A 10,393-nucleotide genomic window follows, 5' to 3' on the forward strand; every position below is an offset into this window, starting at 1 on the left:
CTGCTGAATGCGATTTAGACCAAATTCTTCATAGTCATTACTTTTATTTTATTGTACGGAGGATAGACAAGTGTGCCTTTTTTGAATGCAAAGACGGACTATTTAAAACTGATGATACTGTTTCGGATAGGTTACCTGTAATGGGTTTTTTTCTGGAAACCCATACACTGTATATGATCTGTTAGCCTATTGTTCGCTTAGACGCTCCCAGAATTGTTCACCGACAATCAGATGTTTTGTATATTTAGGTGAGATGAGTGACCGTACACACATACACATAGGCCTACATCTGACGTAACTATGGGATTCCCCGAACATTTCTGAGGAAAGCCCCCCAGTTGTAGCCCCGACCAGCGATTCATTTTGTAGTTTATTACCGTTACAATGCTTGATCACATCTCATGTTTTGATGTAAAATACATATTTAACTGGATCTAATTAAAACTCTTTATTGATATTTTGAAATCCGTCAACTTATGACGCAAATTTTATCGAAGCGTGAACTAGAAGTAGTCCGAACCTGCACTGCGTTTGTATTCATACGTCATTGCGATTACGCTAATTTGAACGCAACTCCCCTCCCGTTGACTATTGAGGGGCATATATAAATATAAAAGTACAAGATCCATATAGTATCATGCTTAAGGGCGCTACATTAAAGAGACGATGTATTCGTTAATAAGTGTTGCTGAATATTATTGTAAATTTTTTATACCACGATATCTGTCGTAACAACAATACTGTACACATATAATATAAAGGAAGTCATAAAAGTTTGGTTGGATCATTTAAGCATTCTTTCAACAGCCAGGGGTATTTAATGACATGTAAGGTTTAGATAGTAGAGAAAAGTCGGAGTACCCGAAGAAAAACACCTACCAGCATTCAGTACAGACACTGGCAACTGCCCCACATGGGATTCAAACTCGCAACCCAGAGATGGAGGGTTAACATATATGGACATCTTAACAACTTTTGATTGTATTTGTTAATGAGTATTATCAAATCTTAGATTAAATCTAAGAATACACTTTATATAATATTTATACATAATTATTTTTTTTATCCTATTCATCAGCATGTATTTACCAAGGATAATAATAATTTGACGGATTGGTTTGGGAAGTATTGCTCGATGTCCTATTGACAGTTTTAGACTTTGATTTATTGTACAATAGTTGTTGGAAGACTATATGTTTAGGACTAATTTGACCAACAAAGAGTCAATAATAAATGTAAAACAAATGAAATAAATTCAATGAAATTGTTTGCCCATTGTGATGTAACAAATTGTTTGCAAAATGTGAAATGTATATGCGATATTGTGTTCTAGCTACAGCAAGACAAGAACACTAATTAGCACCAAGCTTCATCGAAGCAAAAGAAGCAGCATTTAAATTTCGGATTGCAATTCTTTTGAGGATTGTCAGATACACTTTAAATGTATGAAAAACTTTCAGCAGTAGTTATATGTAAATTTGGTATGAAAGTCGGCATCTTCTTGAGAAAAAAAGGAAGTTAAATTCAAACCACAAAGTCACCAAATAAATAAAATGTAAATGATTGAAGAAATCAATAAAATGGAAAAAAAAGAGAAAATATACATGAAAAAATGTGTGCCCAAAGGGCCTTAACGGTCATCTGACTACCTTGACAATAGTAAAATTAATTATATAGGTGTCACTTTGTCAGGATCATGTCAGGATCATTTTCAATTTCTTTCAACAAATTTTATTTCAAACAAGAGGCCCAAGGGCCTTTAAATATAGGAACTTAATTATACATAGTGTCATGGTTGTCATCTTCGATTTGGGATCAACCAGAGATGTAACAATACTTTGTCTGGACCATGTCAGGATCATTTCATGCAAGTTTCAGCCAAATCCCTTCGGTAGAACTTGAGAATAAGTTCAAAATGTGTTTTCAAGATGGCGGCTGTGACGGCCATCTTGGATTTCGGATTGACCCGAAAAATAACAACACTTTGTCTGGACCATGTCAGGATCATTTCATGCAAGTTTCAGCGAAATTGCACCGGTAGAACTTGAGAAGAAGTTCAAAATGTGTTTTCAAGATGGAGACTGTGGCGGCCATCTTGAATTTCAGATCGACCCGAAAAATAACAACACTTTGTCGGGACCATGTCAGGATCATTTCATGCAAGTTTCAGCCAAATCGCACTGGGTAGAACTTGAGAAGAAGTTCAAAATGTGTTTTCAAGATGGGGGCTGTGGCGGCCATCTTGGATTTCGGATCGACCCGAAAAATAACAAGACTTTGTCGGGACCATGTCAGGATCATTTCATGCAAGTTTCAGCCAAATCGCACTGGTAGAACTTGAAGAAGTTCAAAATGTGTTTTCAAGATGGCGCCTGTGGCGGCCATCTTGGATTTCGGATCGACCCGAATAATAACAACACTTTGTCGGGACCATGTCAGGATCATTTCATGCAAGTTTCAGCCAAATCGCACCGGTAGAACTTGAGAAGAAGTTTAAAATGTGTTTTCAAGATGGCGGCTGTGGCGGCCATCTTGGATTTCGGATCGACCCGAAAAATAACAACACTTTGTCGGGACCATGTCAGGATCATTTCATGCAAGTTTCAGCCAAATCGCACCGGTAGAACTTGAGAAGAAGTTCAAAATGTGTTTTCAAGATGGCGCCTGTGGCGGCCATCTTGGATTTCGGATCGACCCGAAAAATAACAACACTTTGTCGGGACCATGTCAGGATCATTTCATGCAAGTTTCAGCCAAATCGCACCGGTAGAACTTGAGAAGAAGTTAAAATTGTGTTTTCAAGATGGCGGCTGTGGCGGCCATTTTGGATTTCGGATCGACCCGAAAAATAACAACACTTTGTCGGGACCATGTCAGGATCATTTCATGCAAGTTTCAGCCAAATCGCACCGGTAGAACTTGAGAAGAAGTTCAAAATGTGTTTTCAAGATGGCGCCTGTGGCGGCCATCTTGGATTTCGGATCGACCCGAAAAATAACAACACTTTGTCGGGACCATGTCAGGATCATTTCATGCAAGTTTCAGCCAAATCGCACCGGTAGAACTTGAGAAGAAGTTTAAAATGTGTTTTCAAGATGGCGGCTGTGGCGGCCATCTTGGATTTCGGATCGACCCGAAAAATAATAACACTTTGTCGGGACCATCTCAGGATCATTTCAGGTAAGTTTCAGCTCAATCCCACTGGTCAAACTTGAGAAGAAGTTCAAAATGTGAAAAGTTAACGCACGGCGGACGGCGCACGGCGGACGGCGGCGCACGGCGCACGGCGGACGGCGCACGACGACGGACGAAACATGATGACTATAGGTCATCCTGACCCTTCGGGTAAAATGGAAAAAAAAGAGAAAATATACATGAAAAAATGTGTGACATTTAACTGTAATTAATTCTGTAAATATACTTATAACTTGAAATCATGTACATAATAAATGATGTATTTTAAATACAATGAATTTAGTACATACTTGTTCAAAATTACATATTGTCTATAGAAAGCTTTTTTGTATATTTTTTTAACAATAGAAGACTTACAAAAGGGAGACAATTTCAGGTGTTCATTATCATCGAGCAAATACAAATTGTAAGTTTGTAAAAAAAAAAAAAATATTAAAAAAAATAATAAAAAAATACTGCTGAAATTTCATATGATATGTATATAAACTTTACAGAGAATGCATTGGTTGGCTATTACAGTTAAAATCGTTATTTTTACAGGTATTACTACACAACCTTGCTCATTGTTTAATACTGAAATTAGTAAAACTATATGTTCGACTGTGTATAAAATGTAAATATATAACAAAATGATTCTTTACAAAGTATCAAGTAATCAACTTTGATGAAATAAAGACAAAAATTTTTGTTTTATTTTACGATTTCAAATTTTGACATTTACATGTAAATTACTGAACAACACAGGCAAAAACAAAGTTCATGCCAATTATTTAACTTGCAAGCGGTATTGAATGAGTGGGAACTAATAGGTAAAATACACTTGGTCCTTAATTTAGAATTGCGCACCATTTATTATAAGCATTGCATTACTGACAATCTCGTGGGGTTTCTTTAATTTCCAAAAGTTAAATCTATTGAAGATACCAGTACTAGTAGTAATATAACTATGTGCTAACTGATAACATCTATATGACATCTAGGTTACAGGTTTGTTATCTGAAGACAGTAAGTTTGGTGCTGGCATCTGTGCAAGTTGGCTAAACTTGCATACAGAGATCATAAATCTATGCTGAGACTTTCGACAGTAGTCCCATCCAGTTACCACAGGAGGATCTGGGCTGACTTTTTGGTGACTGTCCTTAGACGTACAGCAGGACTTCTATCCTTTTTAGACTCTGCAGTTTGTTGGTTATAGCCAGTTGAAGCAGTCTCTGACACTATTGAAGACAGGATAGAGTTCTTCGTCTCATGGTCATTTTACCGAGGCCTGTATCATTGACATCAGGTGAGGTTTTTCTTTTCATCTGAAAAAGAGCTGGAGTATGTAAAACACAAGATTTATATAGTTAAACATGTCTTAGCGACGACCTGTGTATAAAGTAATACTTCTTAAGCCACCTCCCAACTAGTCATTTCAACACAATTTGACCTTTTGTATAAATACCACTTGGCTATAAAGACCATTTTCTTGTTTCCTTGAGTGGTCTTTATAGACAGGTTGACTGTATCAGTATACCGTATTCGCCATAATTAGCTCCTTTCTGGAGAAGAAATTGAGCTTGTAACATCCCCATCCCATCTAAGTAACGACGTTTAACAACAACATGCTATGCCTCTAACATCAGAATTTTATCCCATATTACGTAACTTGCAAGTCTTTTACATGAGAATCACTGTGTCTCCAAGTTTAAAAGACATATGCATGTTAACTGTTAAAATATGACTAACTATTTCGTCCACAACTTTTATTTTGGTTCACTGATAAGTGCCCTGGGTAGTAATTACAGCCAATACGGTAGTAACCTATAACCGATGTATTAACTCAGATCCTACATGTAGTAACAAACAAGGCGAGGGTAAAACTGCACTGCCTCCACACCACCTACCTTCTGAACAGGTTTGTTGCATTGCTTTTGTCATCAGTTCAATGGCATCTACAAGCAAATAAAGAGTGTAAAACATTAAAGATGCTCCACCGCCGACAGAGCATAAATGATATTCATCATTTGAACAATAATTGGTGATTAATTGTGTATATAATAGTCTAATTAACACAAAAAATAATATAAAATAATTTACTTGGCTTTTGGTACATGCGCATTCAGTAGTTCATTCCATATAGGATATAGTGGTATGGAATTTTTTCGGAATGCAATTAATTATTTTTCATATTTTTAACTTTAAGTAAAATTAGAAGCTCAAGCTTTTCAATGGTGGTAATGGTGTAAAGTAAGTAACTTTTGTAACTGAAGAAAAATACTTAATCATCTGCTCCTGTTTTTAATAGTAAAAAAATACCATTTGTCAGCTGTGGAGCATCTTTAATTAGCTCTTAGCTGAACTAGTCAGCCAATGGCTAACTACATGTAAATACCCCATCCTTACTACACTACCCTCATTTCATACAGCAACCCATTAATAATGCATACATAATTCCATTATGTTCATTTTAATGTTTCAATTGGTATCCATGACAACCAAATGCCATCAAATGGGGTCGGATTGGGATTATTAAAATATTCGAAACAGCGACACTTTATTACCAATTGTTTGATGTTAGCAAGTCTTTACAAAAAGGTTCTATGAAGAAAAATGTTATCATCAATAAAGAGTGTTATAGTCACCATACACTTCCAGTTATTGACTTGAGATATTCTTGTTAAAGTCATGGTAATACCAAGTAACTTCAGGACTTTAGCAGGTGGTTATTCTTATATTACCACATCTGTTGTGTAAGTTATGATTTTGACCAACATAACATTTATCATTACGTTACATACCACCATATTGTTGACATGTGGCTTCAAAATCCATTGTTTCTTTTTTAGTTTCCTCGAAGTCCTGAGACATCATTGCCATTTTGGCTGTAAATAGAACCATCCACCCTCACATGAAGCAAACATAATTTAAATTATTGTTTTAATAATACATACAAAGCTATTGTAGAGAGCGTCAGAGACATGTACATGTTTTGTTTCACCTACATAGTAACAAGAGGCCCAAAAAGGCCAGTATCGATCACATGATTATGGCAAAACACTACATTTTAATGCAAAAGAAAAATTCTAAGAATTTGCATTATTCTCTTAAAAGGATGCCATTTATCATACTAATTATAATGATGATGAAATAATTTTTGACTAAACTTCAAAGTATCATATGATAAATTGATCATGAGTCCTCTTTCACTTGAACAGTCTAACTCCCTCATGCCAGTCATCGGTTATTCTCTATGAAAATATCAAAAACAACTTACATTTCAGAGAATGGTTTTCTACCCAAATATCACGAAAGGCGTCTGCTACAGCTTTTTGTTCACGACCATCTGTAATTGTAAGTAAATCAAGCAAGATGAAAATTAAACAAAGTTTAATGAGATAATATTGTTAATTAAACATAACACGTCATATTCCTTAATAATTTCTTCAGGTCGGTTTGTCTTAATGTTATTGTTACAAAACCAGTTACCAATGTGTGAGGTTACGAGAACTAAAGTACAATGTTTACATTATATTGGTCTGGTAAAGTTGATGAAGGGTAAACCTTATACAGTGTTAATGTTACACGTCAATGAAATGCCATGCTCACACTTATAAAATAGTCAGTGATTATGTAACAATACATGTATTATTACTCAAGCTTATCAAGAATAAAATAGTAAAATATTAGTTACTTCCAATAACTCAAGGAAGATTCAATCCTTGATACTCCATGGGTAACTATCACCAATGTTATATATCCACCCCTGGACTATCTCATTGTAAAAATGGAGGCAGTTGAGGAGAAATAAACTGACTAATCACAGACCAGCAGAAACTTCCTATGAAGATTACAGCTGAGTGAGGACCAACTAGGTACATCAAAGGACAAAATTACCTATATGTCTTCTGTCACCTTCAGTTTTACTATGAGATGGTCCAGGGGTGGATATCACGTTAGTGATAGTAACCCCTGGATTATTGAGAATGGCCTTAAAAGTACTCACCAATAGTACTGAGGTCATCCTTCGAGCTGCCATCTTTGGTCGATATAGAATCGTCACCTCGCGTGTCACAGTTAGCTGTTCCTAGCTCCATCATTAGGATGTCATCAGAAGTATCTACAATCATGTCGTCATTGTTGAACGATTCAAACGCCGACACATTACATGGATTTGTCAGTGTTGGTGATGCCTCAGGGGTCAACGTTGGAGAATCTCCGAGTCTCTCTGGAACTACAGCGTCATCATCTGTCGTCAAATCAACAATTTCCTGTTCAGAGTTATCAAATAGCTTCCTAAAATTCAACTTAGCAGAACAGTGGAGGAAGTTTTCTTCAATGATGGTAGCATTTTCCTCTAATACTGGTAACTCAGGCTCTAGATTGTTCAAAAACTCTGTCTCTATCACCGAACATCTGATAGCCTTGAAGTGACCTGGTTTTGATTTCAGACAACTTATTAGATCCTGTTTTTCGTAATGGTGGCAAAGGTCTTCAAAAGGAAAGAACTTTCGTCCATTGATCACAAGGAATCGGAACATTCCCTCATACAGTTCAGCTATACCACCCTTCACAACATAATCCTCATTTTGGTCGGGATCGATCCTGATCTCCTGTGGTTCATCATCGTCTTCTAAGTTACTGTCGCTGTTGACGGCAGCTGGATCTTCATGATTGGATGAATCAGCAATATTGACAACTGGAGCAGATACATCGGAGATGTTATCACCAGAGTGAGTGGCACCAGAGTGAGCTGGGGATTGAGCCTTTCCTGTATTTTCAGAATTATCTGGCGACACTGAGGAAGAAATCCTTCCTTGGTCACACTCCGCATCAGTTTCAGCCTCTGGATCATCCATATAAGGTATGGTGGCATCACTATCATCGGACAAGTCGCCCTTATCTCCACTTGTTCTCAGTTGTCTCCTCTTCCTCTTCCTCTGAAGCAGTTTTTCCTTCTGCCAGTCTTTAGCACTTCTAGGAGATTTTTTCCGACCTTTGGAACGTTTCTCACCATCAACTGATGTTCTGCTCGGTTCCTTTGTGCTCATACTTTTTTGCCTTTCTGTATCACTACCATCAGATGTAACATTTCTGTCATAAATCACTTGACATGAAATAATTTCAACATCCCCGTCAGCTGTGTCAGTCCCCTCAGTGAAATTCTCTCCGTCTATTTGATCATCAACTTCATTACTTGTTTCTGGCCTAGACTCATCTTGATTACTTGTACACAGGACAGCTTCATTCTTTGTTTCTTTAATTGGTGGCCATTGTGACACACACTTCAAATCATGACAGGATTTCACACCATAGAAGAAATGGTAGAGCCGTTTGGCATCATTCACATGGATAATTCCAATGTGACAGACAAGGCCATTCCGAAGCAGTTTCTCCTTTGTCAAATATTCCCCAACACTAGGGCGCAAATGCATGGGCAACTCCACATAAGGAATATTAAGGTCTCGTTCCTTTGCAATATAAACCTGCTTGAACAGTTTAGAAAGGAACACTCCCTTCTTCTTGTTCTTTTCCGCAATATCTATAAAGCACTTGTTCAAGAGTTCTCGCACCACAAAGTACTTCCCTGAAAGGCAGGTGATGCACAACAGTTTTGATCCATGGAATATCACAGAAAAAAATAGCTCACTAACTAAACCAATGTCAAATGTGTCGTCTATAATTTTAACCTCGTCATCACTTTCAACTTGGATTTCTTCCACCTCATTTGAGATTTCTTTAACTGAACTGTCTGTTTGTGCGTTTGCAGATGAATTCTCTGTGATAGTTTCGTTATTAGAGTTTCTGACTGGAGCCACTTTATCACTGCAGAGGGATTCGGTATCACAAACAACGGTTACAAGACTGCTGGCTTTTACTGGTGACATGTTAGTGATATGGCTGTCCTTCGTTGTAATTGTAGTTACACATTCACTGGCTGAATCAGAGCTATTATTGTTCCTGTTTTCATTAATACTCTTATCATCATATTCCTTCTCAGGATCCACTGCTGTGTCCAGTTTTCCAATACATTCTGCCCGAAGCTGTTCTGATGAATCTGAATATCCTGGCTTTGATTTTTGCTTGTCTTCTAGGCTCTTCTTCATCATGCCCATTCCAATTGTTTCACTGCATAAATCCTTCAAAGATGAAGGAGGAATGGAAATTCTTTTCAACTTAAGACGAAGGGCTTTTGTCCTTTCCTTACATTTTTCAATTTCTGACTTGCTCTTGTCCATGATGTCTTGCTTAATTTTGTCTATTAGTATTGGTCCTTGTGAACTGTTGCTTTCCTCCTCAATTATGTTCCTTGACAAAACAGATTCTTCAGTCTTGCTCTTTGACTCTTCATTGTCTGCTGGTAAGCCTGTAGTCAATGCCCAGGGTCTTTTAGAAACTCGGATTTTCCTCATCCTCGGACGTCTTACTAACAGAGGTAAATCATCACAAGCCTCCCGTTCCTTTTCCAAACTTTTCTCTTGGTTTTGTGAAACAGTTTCAGCAGCATTGTTTTCCACGCCTTTTAGACATGTGCCATCAAAATCTCTTTCATTGTCTTTAGAAACTTTTCTGACTTTTGATTCTGGTGTATCAGGCTGCGAGTCCAGTAACACAGCAGATTTCCGACGTTTTCTTCCTGAAGAAATCTTAGAAAAACAACTTCCTTCAATCTATCATCAACAAGAGAATCGTTTGACTGATCTGTACTTCGCTCATTATGTACGTCCTTGACAGCAACAGGTGACTTATCTCTTCTAATTACAGATGGGTCATCGTGTTGAGATCCTTTATAATTCTGGTGATCAGGTTGTCCCAAATTTGTTGTAGTGGTTAAGGATAAATTTGGAGCTGAAGAATCCTTGTCAAAGTCATGGTGGACACTTTCCTGTCGTGTATTTTTATCCCCAGAACACTTACGAGATTTATGACTTTCCTCTGTAGTTGATAATGATGAACTATGAAGTCTATCTACCACTGTATCACCTGCGGTACGACTTTCTCCCATTATGGGGCCAGGACCATGTACCAATGGATTTTTTGTTTGCTTTTCAGATGCTTCATCGATTGTCTTATTTTTGATGGAGTCTTTCTTTAACTTTTCACGAATTTGAGATTTCACTGCGGAAGGTAGCCGAATACGCAATGGAGTAACTTTCTTCTCCTTAGAAACCATATGAGAGTCAGATTCATTTGACTTCCTCTTTGGTGCTTTTGTCTG

General features: G+C 37.3%; 1 protein-coding gene across 1 annotated transcript; it reads right to left on the minus strand.

The window, feature by feature from the left end:
- Positions 1-3,360: 3,360 nt before the first annotated feature.
- LOC138333575 (uncharacterized) lies at positions 3,361-9,085 on the minus strand. The gene is made up of 5 exons (XM_069282035.1): positions 7,181-9,085; positions 6,452-6,520; positions 5,976-6,059; positions 5,082-5,129; positions 3,361-4,499 (listed from the first exon to the last, which is right to left on the minus strand). The coding sequence occupies exons 1-5, from the start codon at positions 9,060-9,062 to the stop codon at positions 4,477-4,479; spliced, it is 2,106 nt and encodes a 701-aa protein (XP_069138136.1). The 5' UTR covers positions 9,063-9,085; the 3' UTR covers positions 3,361-4,476.
- Positions 9,086-10,393: the final 1,308 nt, after the last annotated feature.

This window comes from Argopecten irradians, chromosome 10 (assembly GCF_041381155.1).
Source record: "Argopecten irradians isolate NY chromosome 10, Ai_NY, whole genome shotgun sequence".
In the NCBI taxonomy this organism is placed as follows: Eukaryota; Metazoa; Mollusca; class Bivalvia; order Pectinida; family Pectinidae; genus Argopecten; species Argopecten irradians.

Bases quoted from the DNA above. Each gene is read 5' to 3' on its own strand.
- LOC138333575 (XM_069282035.1), bottom strand. From the start codon at position 9,062: ATGTCACCAGTAAAAGCCAGCAGTCTTGTAACCGTTGTTTGTGATACC. The intron at 6,060-6,451 runs GTAAGTTGTTTT...TTCTATTTACAG, and splicing joins AGAAAACCATTCTCTGAAAT to CCAAAATGGCAATGATGTCT. The intron at 4,500-5,081 runs GTAGGTGGTGTG...GCTCTTTTTCAG, and splicing joins GCAACAAACCTGTTCAGAAG to ATGAAAAGAAAAACCTCACC.